Here is a 19653-nt window from a genome sequence, read left to right on the forward strand (position 1 = left end):
GGTGACCAGGAGGCCTAGTGTGTGCAGCTATTTTATTGAAATGATAGTTGCAGGAGGAAGGAAGAAGAAAGGGAGGACAGAATCACCCAAATACCTGAGAAGGTGACACAGGGGTGTTAGAATAAACCATGTTCAGCCTCATCCAAGGACTGTTATGCAACCATTGGGAGGATGGGAAAGTTCTGTACCAACTGACCCAGATGTGGAACCACATGTGCTGCCTAATAAGACCAGTAAGATTTAGAGAAGGTTTTTGAGGCAGGGCGGAGTTGACAAGCTACAGAGCCAACAGGTGACAACCCTTAGGCTAAATCTAGCCCTCTGGTTGGTTCCCAAGAGCTAACAATGGCTTTCAAATCATTGGAAAAAAAATCAAGAATATTTTGCAACACGTGAAAGTTATATGAAACTCACATTTCCATGTGTACCACGAAGTTTTCCTGAAGGCCAGCCACTTGCATGGTCTGACACGGGTGCCTCCATGCCCTAATGGCAGATCCGAGTGGTTGCAACAGACCCCGTGCAGACTACAAGCAGGTAACACATCCCACCTGACCTCTTTCTGAAAAAGTTTGTCTTCCCCTGGCTTGGAGTATGACGTGTGATGACATTTTGTAAAAACCACAGCACCAGATACTGTTCTCAGCACTTTATAAGAATGAAGTCACTGCATTTCTTCATTCATTCATTTTCTCATTTATTTATAAGGTGTTTAATTCCTATCTATGAGCTCAGGTACCAGGAACCAGCAGGGAACAAACAAATGCAGGCTCTGTCCTCCTGGAGTTTAATTCTATGTCTAGATCCATCCTTTTTCAGTATAAATGTTCCATGCTCTTCCAGCTGTTTCTCACAGAACATAGTGTCCCCTTCCTGTATCATGTCTGCCTCAGTCTCTCCAAAGCAGAGGTACCCATGGCCCCCAGGCCTGCTGGTGTTTTGCCAGGTGATGGAGATCTAGAAAGACTCACCTTGAAACAGGTTATGGTCTCAGTCCAGTTCTAAAGGGCTCAACCTTCAACCTTTGCATTTTTCAGCTCCTGTTTTCCAATGACCCAGGAGAGGGGGACCACTAGTTCCTGACCTTGTCACACAGATGGGAACAGGTGCCAGCCATGGGGAAAGATACGACCGTGTCTACATGTGATTCCTCCTGCATTAAACCAAAGCCACCTCTAGACTCATGCCCCAGTGCCTCAGCCTCCATGCAAAACCTAGGGAGCAGAGACCTACCCTGGGCCCAGGAGGAAGCTGGCTCCTCAGGGGACCAGCTGAGGACTGGAGTGTGAGCCACAGGCCTTTACTTCTTCATTCCTACTCATGCCCCACACCTAATAAGGACCGCTTAATTTATTTCTAGAAGAATAGCATTGGGCCAGCCATTGACACTTCCCCAAACTTGGACACTTTTTTTAGACTCTGTTGGGAGCCTGGAGGCCACTGGTTGGAGCTGGCATAGAAGTGGCCAAAGGGCAGGGGCAAGAGCTGTTGGATCCCAGGATGGCATCCAATGGTACAGCCTCTTCCTTTGGCCTGGACTCTACTGCATTCAAGGTCACCATCAGCGTGATCCTCACCATCCTCATTCTGATCACTGTTGCGGGCAATGTGATCGTCTGCCTGGCCGTCAGCTTGAACCGCCGGCTCCGCAGTCTGACCAATTGCTTCATTGTGTCCTTGGCAGTCACTGACCTGCTCCTTGGCCTCTTGGTGCTGCCCTTCTCTGCCATCTACCAGCTGTCCTACAAGTGGCACTTTGGCAAGGTCTTCTGTAACATCTACACCAGCCTAGATGTGATGCTGTGCACGGCCTCCATCCTCAACCTCTTCATGATCAGCTTGGATCGCTACTGTGCTGTCACAGACCCTTTGCGGTACCCTGTGCTGGTCACCCCAGTTCGGGTGGCCATCTCTCTGGTCTTCATTTGGGTCATTTCCATCACTCTGTCCTTCCTTTCTATTCACCTGGGTTGGAACAGCAGGAATGAGACTGGCAAGGGTAATGACACTTCGTCTAAGTGCAAAGTCCAGGTCAATGAAGTGTACGGATTGGTGGATGGGCTGGTCACCTTCTACCTGCCTCTGCTGATCATGTGTATCACCTACTACCGGATCTTCAAGATTGCCCGGGAGCAGGCCAAGAGGATCAACCACGTCAGCTCCTGGAGGGTGGCCACCATCAAAGAACACAAAGCCACCGTGACACTGGCCGCCGTTATGGGCGCCTTCATCTTCTGCTGGTTTCCCTATTTTACTGTGTTTGTTTATCGTGGCTTGAACGGAGACAGTGCTGTCAATGAGGTGTTCGAAGCCATTGTTCTGTGGCTGGGCTATGCCAACTCAGCCCTAAACCCCATCCTCTATGCCGCCCTGAACAGAGACTTCCGCACTGCGTACCAGCAGCTCTTCTGTTGCAGGCTGGCCAGCCGCCATTCCCACGAAACTTCCCTGAGGTCAAACAAGTCCCTGCTGTGCAGGAGCCAAAGCCGAGAACCCAGACGGCAGAAAGAGAAGGCCCTAACTCTCCAGGTGTGGAGTGGGATGGAAATCACGGTCCCCCAGGGAGCCACAGACAGGTAACAGATTGTGTGCAGGATGAGAGTCCTGTGGGGGCTTCCTAGGCATGACAAGGTCAAGGTGACTACTATGTAGGTGGCTCTACTTTGTGTGCTGAGAACCTCTGTGAGCACTTTGCAGCCATTGTCTCATATCAACCTCCCAGTGGCTCCCCAAGGTAGCACTTTTTACCTCTTTTCCAAAAGGGTCACATTAAATGTCTCAGAGGAATTGTCAAGGGCCACTCAGCTGGGACCTGAAAGAGGTCTCCTTACTCCTGAGCTCTTGGGGCCCTTCTTTCTAGCCATGTTGTCCTTCTGATCAAGAGCCCTAAGGTTGAAGCCAAACTCTGCCACTTAGAAGACATGAGTGCTCAGCTGAGCTGCTCAGGAGAGCACCAAAGCAGCCATGTACTTCTGCTGCCATCTGATAGGGCCACTGTGGAGCTAAGAGAGAAACTCAGGTCCATTGAGCATTTACTAAGCACTTGCTGTGTATCAGCTCTTCTCTTGGAAGCACTCAGATCAGTGGGGAAAGAGGACATCAGAGTTGGGAAGGTGGGGCCTTGAAGGCCAACCCAGCACTACGGATGCTGTACTGTGGCTCTTAGGGGAAGATGCAAGTGGCCAGAAGCAAGGGTGGGGCTGACCCAAGCACATTCGGCTGCTTTTTTTTTTTTTTTTCCAATACTGGGGATGGAACCCAGAGCCCTACACATGCGAGGCCAGTGCCTTACCACGGTGCTACAACCCAGTCTCAGATCTGTGCTATGCAATGAGAGCTGTGGTTACCTCTTCTGAATTGGATCAGCAGAGTAAACTGGCAGACAGGGAAGAGGCTGACACCCTGGTCCATGAGGACCAGGTTAGGCTATTTAAAAAGTAAAAGCCTGGTCCATGAGGACCAGGCTAGGCTATTTAAAAAGTTAAAGCTTGCTTGTAGAACATTGGGTGTGCAGAGTGCAGAAGGTACAAGAGGGAGGAAATTCCAGGAGTCCAGCTCCAAGAGGTGTGCAGGCTGAGAAAATCAACAGTATCAGAATAACATGTAGAGAAGGTTGCTGGTGACAAAGCCACTGCAGGTAATAGGGGAACCCACAGCACAGACCTGAGTGGCACCAAGGAGCAGGAGCTCTGAGCTTCAGCTGCTGGGACAGTAGTGAACGGCTGCTTGTAGAAAGCATGGTACAGCATTGTACCTTCCTTTCTCTTCCTGCTTTCTGTCTGGGGACAAGACACTGACCCACAGCCCCGCATCACTGCCAAGGTTGGGATGTCTGCCTGAACCGAGAATTCTGAAGGGGGCTGAGCCAGCCTGCCCTAGACAGAGTGATGGACACAGTCAGTCCAGGGGAGACCCTGGGAAAGAATGGCCAAGCTGGCTTGTCCTGCTTTCTCTGCAGCCGGGTTCTCTATCTGCCATTTCATCAGTCCTACTGTCTCCCCTTAACCCAGTCCCACTTCCCCTCTCCCTTGGGCGAATCACCTGCCTCCTCCACAATCTCACTGTCCCCACCCTTTTCCAGATCTCTCCACACAACCAGAGCTCAGTAACTTCTACTGCATCCTCACACCTGCATAGCACCACCCCACCCCACCCCCATTCATTTCTTATGGCTTCTGGAACAAATCACACACATTTATTCTATTGCAGCTCAGGACATCTGAAATGAAGGTGCTCGTTTGTTTGTTTGTTTGTTTGGCAGGGCTGTCTCCTTCTGGGGACTTCTGGGAGCATCCCTTCCTTCCTTGTCTTTTCCAGCTTTTAGGCAGGTGCTGTATCACTTACAGCTTTCCAATGCCCTCTGCACTCCTTGGCTCTGTCAGTTTCTCACTCCCCTCATGTCAGCCTTGCCTTTCCATCCTCATACCTCTTCCTCTTCTGTCCCCAAATTGCCCTCTACCTCCCTTGGAAAAGGTCCCATGGACCTTATCTGGAAAATTCAGATCTTTCCATCCCAAATTCTTTAGCTTAGTCACACCTGCACAGTCCCTTTTGCCATGTAAGGTAACATTCTCAGACAATTGGGACACGGATCTACTAGGGGGGTCATTATTTAGCCTGCTACAAGTCCCAGCTTGCTACCTGGCATTAGAGACCCTTCCTGATTTGATCCCTGCATCACTTCCACTTCCTGGTTCACTTCCTGTCACCCTCCCCAAGACAAGCCCTCCACCACCCTCTGCCCCAGCCAAAATAATCCATTTGGTGTTCATTCACTCAAAAGCATTCACCATGCTAGGTGTGGTGGTACAAGCCTGTAATCCCAGCACTCAAGAGCCCAAAGCAAGAGCATTGAGAATTCAAGGCCAATCTGTGCTACCTAGGGAGATCCCTTATCAAAAAAAAAAAAGCATTTACCAACGACTTGCTAGAAGCCTATTGCCAGTGCTATTTGCAGTATAGCCGCGAGCAAAATGGAGGCCCTCTCCTCAGAGAAGACCTGTGGTTCCCAAAGTGTAGTGTGCGGATCAGCAGTGGCCTCCCAGAACCAGAGTAGCTGGTGTTGGGCCCGATGGCCTCACATATGGCAGAGCTAGGATTCAAAACCAAGCCGGACTGACCTCAAAGTCTGAGCTCTTTCCATAATGAAATGGTGTCTCGACTTGAACTTGGCCCTACTTTTAGCCAACACCTCATGCTAGTCCTATAGATATCAGAAGGGTAAATCAAGGCACAGGGAGGCAAGTGACCTGTCTGGGATACAGAGGAAGCTAAGGAGAGGCTGGAGCCCCTGTCCAGTGCTCTTTGAGTCCTTCTCCACTCACTTCTCAAAATCTCCCAAGGCCAGGAGATAAAATTCACAAACACTGGTCCTATCAGTGTGGTACTTCCTCATTTGTGCACAGCCTCTGTACTCATGGCCCTGGCTTGGCTGCACCCTGGTGCCTGGAGGGTTGGCACCAGTCAGATGTCTCCCCTCATCCTCCCAACACTCCCCTTGCCAAGGAACCGCAGTTGCCCCCGGCCCCTGACCGGCCCCTCTGTAGCCAGAGAGACTTTTCCAAAAGTGAGTTGGATTATGCCCTGTGCTTTCTGTTGCTCTTGGAATGAAATACGAAATCTTTATCCCAGTCTCCAAGGTTCTGCCTCGTCTGGCTCCTACCACTGTTACTGTACCAGCTTCCTGTCATGCCCACACTTTGGCCACCTCCCAGGCTACACATGGTCCCATTGTACCCCATGCAGCCTCCTCTCTTGACACATTCTACTAGTCTAATGTCTGCTCCTCCTCCCCCCAAGATCATAAACTCCTGAAGAATAGGCCCATGTCCTGATATCACAGATCTCAGTGCTGTGTCTGGCACAGAATAGGCCCAGGAGTTTTGTCTAATGAACAAATAAATTCCTTTTCCTAGTTTCCCAAGAACTCTGAGAAGTGAGTAACTCCACCTCCACAATAGAGACTGGAAACCAAGTCTCACATAGAGAAGTTCCTGGAACCTAGGAGCTCAGAAATTACCGGTTCCCTTTTCTTGGACATCACACTGGCCTCCTCCAGCACTGAAGTGTCAGTGTCAGTAGCAGGCCTCACAGTGGCATCCAGGGCCAGCTCTGAATCACAGAAGAAAGTGTCAAGCTCCTCCCCACCCAGTTCCACTGATACCTCTGTACCCTTAAGAAAAAGGAGCACATCCAGGTGACCTAATGATGGAAAGGCCCTTTCCCCAGGGGACCAACACAGGGCATGCACAGGAAAGGCTCGTGTCAGCCCTTCCTAGTCCCCTGCACTTGATCCCTTTGTGCAGAAAACAGCCAGTGCAGGAGTGTGGGGGAGGGGGTTGCATACCTTCTAGACCCCACAGGAGTTGTGTAGGGCAGGGGTGGGCAAACACTTTCCACAGTAGGCCGGCTAGTTAGTATTTTAGGCTTTGGGTCCCAAACAACTCTGTTATAACTCCAGCCATGAGTCACATAACAAGTTTTCCCAGCCTTCAGTCAGTGCCCAACCACATATACCACATAAGGTGATGACAGGACAGAAAGGTCCCAATTGCCTAGTGTTCTTACTGTTCCTTTTCTGTGTTTAGGTACACAGGCACTTACCATTGTGTTTACTGCCTTCTGCACTCAGCACACAAACAAGCTGGGAAGGTTTGTAGCCTAACTGTGCACGAGATCACCATCTAGAGTTGAAAGAACCTGCCATGACATCGACACAATGCCATATCTCCTGGCGATGAGTTTCTCAGGTGTCCCTGTCACTGCATGACACATGACTATACTCAAGTCTGCCATCATGTCACAAAAGCAGTCACAGACAACACATAAATGTAAGGGGTGGCTGTGTTCTGGTAAAACTCTATGGACATTAAAATTTGGGTTCCATAACATTTTCATGAGTCATGAAATGTTTTACTGTTTTTTTCAATCTTCTCCATCCAACACGGGTGATGAGCTATATAGAGTATATGGACTATCACTTGCCACCTTGGCGTAGGGAAAAGAAATGGGTACCAATTCCAGCTCCCGGCTCCATGACCTTGGGCAGGTGCCTTTTCCTCTTTGAGCCTCACCTTGCCTATCTGCAAAATGGGGATTAAAATGTGTCCCTGGAGGATTATGATAAGATCTAGCACCAATTTATAAAAAGCACCTGGTTTCCAGTACACACTTGGTAGGCGGTAGTTTTTAGTTTCCCTCCCCACCCCAACCCTCTCCCCCACAATGGTTTCTTTGCAAAAGAGCAGCTGAAAAGATTGGGGCGGGCTTTGTGCAACTGTGTCTCAGCTGTGCTGCTGAATCACTCAAGTCAGGTCCTTAGCCTGAGTTTGTGTCTCTTATCCGAAAGCCGGGAACTTGGATTAGTCTCAAGAGACTAGTCCAACACTAAATATATATAAATGCTTAACAAGGGAGAGAGATTATGCCCACGCCCCCAACTGTGCTGTGTCGAGAATCTTCTGGCAAGGGCAGTGAGGGACATGTTTGTCATACTAATGACTTGCTCATTAAATAAAATGTTCAATAAAATGTGCCCTTGTCATGACAAGTTGTAGGTGCTGAAGCCAGGGGCAAACAAGAATGCAGGCTAGGCACAGGGAGGCTTTGCAGAGAAAGCCCCGGCCTTGGGACAGATGGCCTGGCTCTCTCAGGCCTCTGCCTTCTCTGGAGGGGTGTCTGGCTGTGTGACCCCAGATGATCTGTTCCTTTGCTGAGTTCCAATTTCCTCATCTTTAAAAGTTCTGACAGCTAGCCTTGTCCCTGAAGAAACAGCCAGGATTCATATAGCTCTCGCCTTAGGGTGACACTGGTACTTATTAAACTCACAAGGGCTGTTTGTGGCAGAGTACTGGGGAGCCTGCTGGGCATTGCAGGCTGTCTCCATCCCCTGAGGCTCTCCTGAGGCAGGAGGACCAGATAGGAAGGAGGCTAGATGGGAAGGGAGGGAGGACCATCCCAACTGCCAAAGAGCCACCAATATGTCCACTTGCCCTGGGTCTGACTCACGCAGAAGGCTGTGTGGAGTGCAGGGAGGACCTTACAGACTGCTTGCCACAGGCCTATGGATGAGACTCAGACCTTCCTTTGGTCACCCAGTGTCCAAAGGATTCAGAGGACTTCCCTTCCCAATTTGAATCCAGAGACAATTTGAATTGTTATCTAGAAAACAATTCTTATTGAAAGGGACTAAGCCACTGAAAGTCAGAGAAGCCCCATTCTTGTGGCCAATCCTTCACCCTTCTGGTCTTTGCCAGGTGCACATGTGGTCCCAAGACCATGGTGAGGAGAGGCTGCCTGGGCATGGGCTCGCCCCCCACCATCTTGTCCTTGCCCATGTTGGCTCCTATGCAGGCTTCAAGGCTCTTGTTTTTGTGGCTGCTGCCTCTCCTTCAAGTTCATCTACTCAGTCATCCTTTTACCAATTCACCCTCAAGAAGGGAGAAGCCAGCCAGTCTGGTCTGCTGAGGCCTCCAAAGTGACCTTCCCCCGGGGCCAGCTGACTGACCTGGACAAGTTACTTTCTCTCTCTGAAACTATGTCCTTCACTGAAAAGTGAGGTTGAGCACATCAGCGCCTCCCTTCCTGGGTGCCAAGAAGAACCCATGGAGTTGGTACACGAGCTGGGGAAGAAGCTTAGCATCCATACCAGGGTATGCCCAGGTGGAAGGACCTTTGTTTCACTCTGGATTTCCAGGGACATGGAAGCTCGACCACTTGCAGCTATGACTCCAGCAACTCTGGAAGCCAATGGTGGGCACTCCAGGATTCTTCCCAGTCCTCACCTTCAGCTTTGGGCAGAGTTCCCTGGGCTGTCTGGGCCCCTGCAGACCTATCCTGTATGCTTCTCTGCCCAGGCTCCCAAAGAAACTAGTGGCCCCAGGGACACAGCTGGCCTGCTCCTGGGCTCTCCTGGCACTGTCAAGAGCCACACCCACCCAAAGCCTCTGCTGCAGGCCCCACCCCTGGCAGGCAGCCCCAAGATTCAGCTTTGCATTGGGACTCACTGTAGATTCCCGGATTTGGGGATCTTCTACCCCCAGTGGGAGCAGAGGAATTGGGGTACAAGGGCAGTGAGGGATGTCCCAACTGCCATTTCTGTTCCCCTGCAGGGGTCCTCCCTTCTAAGCAGCATTGCCCTGGGCTTCCAGACAGGAGGTGAGGCAGAAGCCCCTGTGCTCTCAGACCTCCAAACTCCTCTAGTGACCCCCCACGTTACCTCCCATCAGTTTTTGACACCTAAGAAGAGAGTGTTTGGGGGCAGGGCCTACTTGAGCATCTAAGTCTCTGCCCCCTGCCACATTCCCACTCCCCCCCCCCCCCGCCACCAAGTGGTGCCACCCCTCCCTGGAGGAGGAAGCTGGCTGATGGGCCCTCGAAAACCTCTCCACTCTGTGTCTGTCAGGGGCTTAAGGCTGTTTCTGCCTCCTGTCCCCACACCACCAGCAATGGTGGGGACAGTGCTGGTGACATGAACACACAAAGGCAGGGTCCCCAGAGGGTCCCTCACCATCTCGAATTAGTATCCTGTCCCACCCCATCTGAGAAGCACCTCGCATTGCGCACACACCAGCCGGCATTCAGCAGCTGCCTGGTAATGCTGCTTAGTGACCTCCAGTGAGCCATGCGGACTCAGACTGCTTGGGAGCTGAGTGACTTAACCTTTCCATGCTCTGTGTCTTCATCTGTAAAATAGGCACGTTATCCATTCCAAAAGGTGGTTGTGAGGATTGCAGGAGAGAACAGACTGAGGATAATGTCTGGTACACAGTGACACCCACTCTCCCCCAACCCCCATGACTGTTGGTCAAGGCTGCTTGGGAGTGAGGTGCACAAGGAGACCCATGATTGGCCAGAATGTCTCACCATTGCTGTGCCTCACTGATATTTCTGAGCAAAATATGCATGCAAATAACATTCAGATTTCTCTCAGACTGTTTTCCTAGAAACTGAATTTCTGGAAACGAGTTACTGGCTGGGGTAGGGGGAGGAAGGCATTTTGAGCATTCTGTGCACTTGCCTGTTTCCTGGACAAGCAGTGTGGGCTGGCCTGCTGCCAGCCACATCTGAAGTTATCGCTTCCCCTGGAAGTGTCATGTGAGCAGCTGACTAAGGCCTTGGGTAGGGACCTCAAGGAGAAAAGGCCACTGGCCTTTGAAGAGGGACAGAGGAGCAGGAAAGAGAGGGAGGAGCCTTTGAAGGAGCTGAAGAGCCATGGATGGGTAAAACTCTGTGCCACATCCAAGGCTAGAGTCATTCAGAGACCATAGAACCAACAAGAGTCTCAGAGCAGAAACCAGCCTGATGATGCAGGAGCTGAGCCCAGGATGCTAGACCCAGCAGGTCTGGATCCAATGCCAGGTCTCTCCCAAGTCTCAGTCTCCCCATCTATGAAATGGGTGTAATACTTGCCTGCCTGACAAGGATGGGAGGAAATGAGCTCTGGGACCAGGTTTGAAGATTGCCTCAGGGACCTTAGGTCCTTTTTCCATAAGTACAGCTGGCAGGAGTGGTCTGAGACTTCAGGATTTCCATCAGCTTAAAAAAATAAATTCAATTTTAAGAGACCATGAAGATGACTTCATTGGTGAAGTCATCCAGTCTTCATTGGCAGTGATTGGAGAGTTTGAGCAACTGGGCAGGGTGAGCACAGGCCATGACTGGGGAGATCAGAGTGTGACCCAAATTCCAGAGCAGAGCTGAGCTCCCCTGCGTGCACTGTAAGGAGAGAGCGGGCACAGAGCTTCCAGCTTTGCAGCTGAGCCCACCTGGACTCCTCGAAGCTGTGCCCCTTCCTCATTTGCTCTGAGTTCTTGCGAAAGTGACTAAAGTTCTCATCTGCTACAGACAGTATGCTGACTGCCTCGTGTACACGCATGGGTCTGTCAGGTGCCTCATCCGTGCAGGTTCTCATCACTTGGGGATTCAGCAGTTCGAGGTCAGCAGCAGGAAGTGGATGAGATGGAGGAGGGGAAGGGCCGAGCAGGAAGTGGGGATAGCTACTCCTTCACTTTTTCCAGTATCGTGCCCCGCGTGTGGTAACACACCCCACACTAGTTACTGGCTGTGACCACAGGCAATTCCTAACTTCTCTGGGCCTTCATATCCTCTATAAATTGAAAAGAATGTTAGTTCCTCCCTGTGGGGTTATGTGACAATTTCGGAGTTAATACTGTATCTGTCGCCCAGTAGGAGCTGGCTTTTCTGTGGCTGCTTTCTGAGCTTAGTGCACTGGGTTTGGACCTAGCAGGTGCAGCGAGGAGTCTCATTCCTCCCCCCAGCTCTGTGCTCAGGCGGACCCTCAGCTATAGAGATGCAGGAAGAGGTGCCTGCCTAGCAGGGCGGAGGGGGGTGTCCCAGGCAGGCACACAGCACTGATCAACATGAATGCTGCATTTTCCCTGACATTTTCCCTTTAAATAGGGACACTTCTTGACAAATATGGTAGCTTCTTTCATCACTGTGACACAATGCACAAGAAAGTCAACTTAAAAGAAGGAGAGGTTTATTTTTGGCTCATGGTTTCAGAGATTTCAGTCCATGGTCAGCTGGCTAATCATGGAGGGTGGAGCAAAGCTGCTCACATTGTCATGGCTGGGGAACAAACAGAGAGAGAGAGAGAGAGAGACAGAGAGAGAGAGAGAGAAAGGGACCAGCCTCCTCAAGTCCCCTTCAAAGACATGTCCCTCAGTGACCTAACTTCCTCCTGCTAGGCTATACCTCCTAAAGGTTCCATCACCAACCAGCAGTGCCACAGGCTAGTGACCAAGCCTTTAAACACATGGGCCTTTGGGGACATGAAGATCCAGTCTATAGCAGAGAGACAAGCTTGTTTCCCCCACCCTCCCCTGAGGCACTCACTGTCCCATACGGTCATGAAATCTTGGAGAAGGGCCAGTCCAGGCTATCTATCGGCTGAGACCCTTCCATGGTCAGTGGCTGACACTCCCCTCCCCCACAGCCTTCAATAGCTCTCCAGTGCCTGCCAGATTACACCAAGACTCTTCAATCAAGACCACCCTGTCCTGCCTACAGAATTCCCTTCCGCCTCCTCTCCTCTGCATCCCCTTCTTCTCCATCAGAGCTCTTTCTTCCCTGTTCTCTGGGCACAAGCCCCAGCTCATGCTGTTCCCCCTGCCTGAACACCCTTCCCACAGTCTCAAACGTTACTGGTAGCATTTGAGGCTACCAGTAGCCTCAACACAAATACCACCTGCTCCATGTACCCAGAACCAGAAATGGCTTGTGTACCATACAATCCTAATGACTCACCCCCACTCACACAAGAGGCACATACACCCATGCATACTGAGGCACCGGTGCACACACACAGGAGCACAACTCATGTCTCCACTTGACTGTGCTTCCTTACAAGCGCACATCTGCACACACATGCAGTTTTGTCTTTACACCACGTGCTTGGCCCATGCATATTATCACCTGCATGTTACTGGACACCAGTCACCCTGCCCAGGTGTTATTCGTGCTTCTTGTGCTAGCTCTCATTCCACCTCCTTCATTCAGTCTACCCCAGGAAGCAGCATGCCATCATGGAAAGGAGAGCCCAGGCTCAAATTTGAGCTTTGCTGCCAGGTACCCAGGCATCTCTTGCCCACCTGGAGCCTTGGTTTCATGGTTAGTAAAAGGCAGACGCATACCTGCTTTGTAGGGCAACTGGGATGGTTGCAAAGAAAAAGAATATGGCACAGCAGGCTCAGGACCTCAGAAAGGGCTACTTCTCATCAGTCATTTATTCATTCACCTGCTGGAGTCACAGCCAACCAACCCCTCCCCACCAGTTCTTGGTCCAGCGCAGGCTAGGCCCACAAGGGTTTAGGGAGGCATGTCCTGGGAGATACCCGACAATGTCTACTTCTGGGATCTAAATCCCCACAGGCCCTCACAATCAATTTCTCTTTTCATAAGGGAAAAGTCAAAGCAATTAATGATTTGCGACTGTGGGTTTCAAGTAAGTCCCAAGAAGTTCTGGGAATGCCTTTCTTGGGCACATATTACCTTATTTGCACAAATATGAACCCATGGTGTTTGCAAAACACTTGCAGGAAGTCCTTGCCTAACCCCCAACTCACTCACACCACCTTGCTCTTGATGCCTGTCACTGAAGGACAGAAAGCAGGTCTCCTGTGTGGAATTCCAGCTGGGTGGCATCTCTGCCCATCATGCCTGCCCCTGACCCCACTCCTTCACCACAGACCCTGGTGGCAGACAAATCCTCTTCATTTGCTTTGGGGCCATGAAAGCAACCATTCGTGAGCAGAAGGCCCAAGTTTTGTCATCTCAACATATTACATAACACATTGGTTTGAGGTGGAACCCTGGTCTCTGGATACCTCACTGTCCTGAAATTTCTACTACATAAGACATTTTAAAACAAATTAAGTGTGGTCAGACAGAGGACCACCCTGGATTTTGACAAAAACTGAAAGCAGTGAGAAAGTGTGTGTGGCTGCACAGAGGACTGAAGCCATCCACTTCTGCTTTCTTACCCCTTCACTTCCACTTTGTCACAGGACAGAGGATTTCCTGGTGACCCAGTTCCCAGGATGTAGGTGTAACTGACCCTCTGGGTCTGGTGGTTCACCCTGGGGTTTTGGATACAGCACAAGCAGGGATCAGTCCCAAACTTCAACACACTGTCCCTCAGCTGTTATTTTTTTTTGTGACCCTCTGAGGCAAAGCACTGATGGCCCTGCCCATTGCCAGAAACAAAGGGGAAAGGAAGGGAAGGAGAATTCCCTTGGAATTTCAAAACCCGTCAGGTCGCCCATCTTGTCTTGCTTCTCCAGAACAGAAAACAGGACTCCAAGTTCCACATCTTAGACTTTCTCCCAGTCACCTTAGAATGCCATTGGTGCTCAGGTATTTGGTTCCTCGCTGTCTTTCTTGGTGAAGGAAGATGTAGAAAACCAGCACAGAAGTGAGGACAGCCAGAGTCAGCCAGGAGAGCTCTGTGCTCCTGCCCGCCTTCGAATTGGGAAGGTCAGAATACAAGAGAAGTGCTGTCCACACTGGGATTTATTGGGGCTTTCACTCACCAGTTCACACCCAGGAAGACCTCCTCTGACCTTGGACAATGGGTAGAGGATGAAAGATCCAATTCCTGCCATTATGACTCTCTTGGCTTAGTCTGGGAGACAGGTAAACCAGGGAGATATGTGCTGAGGCAGAGGAGCCAGGAGGGAGCCAAGAATCCTGGGAGACCTCAGAGACAGCTGACCAGTGGAGGTGATGCCTGAACAATCTTGAAACAGGAAGTAGAGGTTGACCAGCAAGGAAGAAGTTAAGGGAATGTCGAGCAATGGGACTAACATTCCAAAACACAGACTTAAGAAATGGCAGGACAGAGGTACAGGTGATGGTTCTGTGATCACCTGTATGCGAGCAGCAGAGGGTAATAGAAAAGGTCACTGTCATTCATTGTCTGTTGTCCTTATTGTAGTCCTGGGAGGTGGCTGTTATTATTTTTACAGATGAAAGCACTGAGGTTTAGAGAGGACGTGAGCAAGGCTTCTTATACAGAGTGTGATGCTGGCTCCTGACCCCTGGTGGCTGAGCAGATTTTAACACCCTCAAGGTAAAAGATTCTGATTCAAATAACATTTGTTTGGGAATCTTATTAGTCTGGACACTGTTAACGACAAGTAACAGAAACTCAGTTAAAAGAGGATGAAAAAAAGAGAGGATGGGTGGTGGGGATAGGTAATTAACTCAAGAATAGCATGGTGGGACCAGGTCACCAGGAGTTTGTGTTTCTCCAGCTCTCAGCCAGCTTCCAGGGGGATGCATTCTCACAGTGCTGACTCCATTCTCACATTCCCCCACGAGGCCTCCAGTACACCAAACCTATCTTTTCAGACCTAATGGAAAAGTAGGTCCCTTTCCTACTGTTCTGACAAGAAAATTCATGCTTCAGTTTCCTTGGCTGACTTGGGTCAATCTACCTTTGAGCCAACTATCATGAAACCAACACTGGAGCCAGATCAAAGGGAAAGAGGTCAAGTTTATCTCACCCACATGGGCAAAAAGTGGAGGAGGGTGGGTCTCCATGAATCAAGGTGCTGTTACCAAGAGAAGAAAAATTGAGGCTGGAGGGGGGGAAATGGCAGGTGTTTATGATAAGCATGTGGTGTGTGGCAGACCCTCACCCTGTCCTGTTCTCTCCCAAAGCCTCCTTAACATTGCCTGGCTCCAAGTATGGGACTCAGGGCAAACATGGGCCATGGGCCATGAAGGGAGTTGAAGAATCCTAAACCTTCTAGTAGCTCTGTAAGGGTGCAATAGCGTCTACCCAGTGTGGGAATCCCAGTGTGGTTTGGTGATAAGCTGTGTAAAGGAGGGAGGGGCTCCATGCCACTAGACTTTCTGGTTAGCACACATGTTAAAATACCTTGGATAATCACTTTTTAAAAACAGAAATTCCATATGATACAGAGGAAGAAGAGAATGAAGGGAAAAGTCAATTGAAAACAAAGCAAGAAAAGAAGGGGTAGAAAAGATAGGACAAATGTAAAACATAAAAACAGATGGAAGAAATAAAGTGCTTGGTTAATTTCACTGAATGTAAATGGAATGAATTGGCCAGTTAAAAAAATACATAAAAAGCCAAGCATAGTGGTGCATGCCTGTAATTTCAGCATTTATGAGGAAGCAGGAGAATCACAAATTTGAGGCCAGCCTCGACTGTCTAGGCTATTCAAGCAAGCCCAGGATACACAGTGAGATCTTGTCTCAAAAAAAGCAATTTTCAGATTTGATTTTTAAAAGCCAAATGACTGTTTTTATGAGACAGACAACATAAAAGTCAACAAAGATACTATATTGACAGAATAAGGAAGAAAAATCCATGTACAAAAAGAAATCTTGGTAGTTATATTAACATCAAAGTAAACTTGAAGCAAAAAGTATTACTAAAGATAAAGACCACCATATTTTGATAAAAGAGAAAATCTATCAGAAAGATAATAATCCTAAACTTACATGTACCAAATAACCTAGCTTTAAAAACACAAAGTGTTGGGAGAAATACAAATTAACAAATAATTACAGGACAAAATATGTGACAATATTTAAACATCCAGTGTATAAAATCAATAAGGGCATATAATATCTTGAAAACACAGATGAAAAGATTAATTTAAATGAATAAATAAAACACTGCTTTCCAACAAGAGAACATCCCCTCTCAAGCTGGCTGCACACAGGGTACACTAAGGAAGCAAACGGCAACACATTTCAAAGCATTTTGTTCACACAGAACAATTCTCTAACTACAACAGAACTTAGTAAGAACACCACCAAAACCTTCACACTTTCACAAACACGTTTCTCAGTAGATCATGGGTTGAAGGAAAAGTCACTATGAACATTAGAAAATATTTTCCAGTAAACAAGAGCAAAAATATTGAACGTCGAAACTTACAGTTTGCCTCCAAAGCTCTATTCAAAGAGAAATGCATAACCTGAAACAATCATAATTTTAAAATAAATTTGAACCTTAATGATCTAAATATCCAATCAAGAAAGTGAAAAAGAACAAGATAAACTCAAAGACAGTGAAAAGAAACAGCAGAGACAAAGGCAGAACTGAATGAAAAAAAGACAAAGATTTAATGAAGAGAAAGGCAACAAAATTCTGGCAAGACTTGCTAAAATAAAAAAGTAAATGACAGAGAGAATATAAGGAATAAAGACAGGCTATTATTACAGATGTCGCAGAGATTAAGAAAGATAGTAACAATGTGTTATATTTTATGCCCATGGCAAGGAAAAACTAAGGTGAATGAAAAAGTTCAGCTACACTAAGAGCTCAGTAGGGAAAATCCCAGAAATGGTCTTTGGATATTAAAACCAGGAACAGGACTGAGGAGAATGATGGATGGGAAAATAAAATACCAGATTTCATATGACACACAAAAGCCAATTCCAGATAGGCTAAGCAGTTAAATATCAAAACAAAAAATTTAACTTTTAGAAGAAAATAAAGAATGCCTTTATGACATTCTTAGAATTTCTTAAGGACCAAGAAGGCAAATCCTAAAGGACAAGTAGAGAACCCTGACTAGTAAAATTAAGAAATTCTCTTTTTTCAAATAATAAGCCAGGCAGTTTTTCATACCTCCATACCTCCATTGGGAGGCCGAGATCAGAAGGATCAACATTTGAGACCAGTCTGGGCAAAAAGTTTACAAGACTCCATCTCAACCAATATCAGGGGGTGTGGTGCACACCTATCCTCCAGCAATGGCAGGACGCTTAAAATAAGAGGATCGCAGTCCAGGACAGCCTGTGTCAAAAGCAAGATCCTATCTCCAAAATAATCAGAGCAAAAAGGGCTGCAGGCATTAGTTCAAGCACTAGAACAAGCATCTAACAAGGGTGAAGTCCTGAGTTCAAATCCCAGTGCCACAAAAAATAATACTGTAAAGAGAGTGACAAGATAAGCCACTGAGAGACCTGCAACACAGTTCAGGTGTCAGCGTTCAGACACACATAAAGAACTCTGCATCAGTAAAACAGGGAGAGGGAAAGGAAGACAGGAAAAGAGAAAGGAAAGAAAGTATGGGAAGGAACATAAAGAAATGGACAGAAGACCTGACCAGATGTTTCAGCAGGGAGAAAATGTGAATAGCCAATAAAAGTAAAAATGTTTTCAGCCTCAACAGTAACTGGGGAAAGCTCAAACATTAAAAAAAAAAAATAAGATTCCATTCCACCAGATTAGCAAATTTTTAGAAGTTTGACAAGGCCAGGTGTTAGTGAAGAGGTAACACCTGCATTGTTGATGGGAGTGGAATTTGTGCAATGCCTTTGGAAAACAATTTGACCAAGACTGTCTGCATGATTTCACTTCCTGAATCTACTTTGAAGAAACTGTCATGTGTGTACTGGGAGACAGGTTCCTGGATGGCCTAAGCAGCACTTTTTGTTAGGGTGAAAAACTGGGAACAATCTTGGTGTCATTCAACAGGTAGATAGACTGAAAAATGGTCATATGATTGACATTTTACAACAGGCAAATCAATGACAGGTCCCCCACCCCCATCATCATAATTTAATTTCAAAAGTATGTTAAACAAGAAGTGAAAGTTAGCTATAAGGCCGGAGTTGTGGCTCAAGTGGGAGAGCATCTGCTTAGCAAGCTTGAGGTCCTGAGTTCAAATTCAGTACCATTACTGCCCCCCCAAAAAAAAGTTAGCTACAGGGAAAACAATTATGAAACATGATTCCATCTATATTAAAGTAACATACAGGCCAAATAGCATAGTGTCTTGTCTAGGGAAACAAAGGTTTGCTGAAACAAGTCTGCTGCCAATGAAGTTAATTTCTTGACTTAAGACATGGTCAGTCACATTGCTATTTTAAATATTCTTTAAACCATATATGTATGGTATATACATATGTATATATGTATATATATATATATACATATATATATGTATATATATATGTATATATATATATACAGAGAGAGAGAGAGAGAGAGAGATTCTGTGGATAATTAATGTCCTTCATTTGAAAATACCTAATAACTGAATTGTCATGTACAAAGTGATTTGTCCAATAGAGGAACTATTTGAGATATTTTTTGTCTTCTTTTTGTTACTGTCTGACATTTAACCCAGAAGGGGGATATTTACAAAGCAGTATTATTATAAGTGATTTTAAGCCCCTTAGAGCCATGTCCCACCTTGAGCTCACTTTTCTTTGGTCATTTTACTATTATCAGTGAGAGGCACCTGCTCAGAGCCACTGGCTCCATCTGGAATGTTAGTCTAAGGACAAATGCCTGACTGCCTGCCTGGCTGGCCAAATATGTACACAGCTAGCATGGGAAAGGACACCGGGAGCCTCTGAAACGCCAGAGGCCTGACCTTGAGGTCCAGGTTGAAGTGAGGTGTGCTGAGGAGAAAGGGCAGCTAAGCCCACTGGGAGAGCTGGGCTCCCGCAGAGCCTGGCCAGTGGCTGAGCTGGAACGAACACGCCCGTGCACTGAAGGAAGCTGGGGCTGACTGTGTCCTTGTTCACAAAGCCTTGCAAAGGCAGGCCTCCACTCCACAGGTACCAGACACCCACAGGACAGGCTTTAAGAGAAAGCTCAATGCTTTCTCTTAAATGTGTTGCTGTAAAGAAAAGTTCAATGCTGTTCCCTCCCTCTGTATGGAAGGACGAGGAGCAGTGAGCTGGTGGCCTATGTGGCCACAGTAGACGTCAATGCAGGGCAGACTAACTTTGTATGGCCCTCCCCCAGCCTTCCCCACCCCATGCAGACGTGCTGTAGATGCTCAGAAATCACTTCATCAAGATTTGGAAGTAGAGGGTCGGGGCTGCAGCTCAGCCTGTGGCTGTAGCCTCCTTGCATAACATGCTTGAGGCCGCAGCTTCCATCCCCAGCACTGAAAAGAAAAACGGTTTCAGAAACCGTAGCCCCTACTACGTGTGGCATGCTTTTATACGTACTTTAGAACACTGGTTTCTTTGAAGAGTTGGGAGGTTGGATCTTTTTTACCTCTATTTAGGATTCAGAGAAGCTAAGTAACTTCACCAGGACACACAGCAGGTTGGAAGCAGAGTTGGGATTTGATAACCAGGCTCCTGGATGTTCCTCCTCATGGGTTGATACTGCTCTGGGAAGCA

General features: G+C 47.9%; 1 protein-coding gene across 5 annotated transcripts in view; it reads left to right on the forward strand.

The window, feature by feature from the left end:
• Positions 1-19653, forward strand: part of Hrh2 (histamine receptor H2) — a 45199-nt gene that overhangs the window by 22511 nt on the left and 3035 nt on the right. For 3 of the 5 annotated variants that reach the window (XM_074058688.1, XM_020171073.2, XM_074058689.1), the window contains one exon: positions 1038-2576. In XM_074058688.1, coding sequence (XP_073914789.1) covers positions 1501-2576 — 1076 coding nt within the window. In that variant the 5' untranslated portion in view covers positions 1038-1500. Of the gene's footprint in view, positions 1-1037; positions 2577-6587; positions 7863-14489; positions 14594-19653 lie in introns of those variants that run through there. The other 2 variants (XR_002212862.2, XM_020171077.2) reach the window with 2 other exon arrangements.

Source organism: Castor canadensis, chromosome 16, assembly GCF_047511655.1.
Source record: "Castor canadensis chromosome 16, mCasCan1.hap1v2, whole genome shotgun sequence".
In the NCBI taxonomy this organism is placed as follows: Eukaryota; Metazoa; Chordata; class Mammalia; order Rodentia; family Castoridae; genus Castor; species Castor canadensis.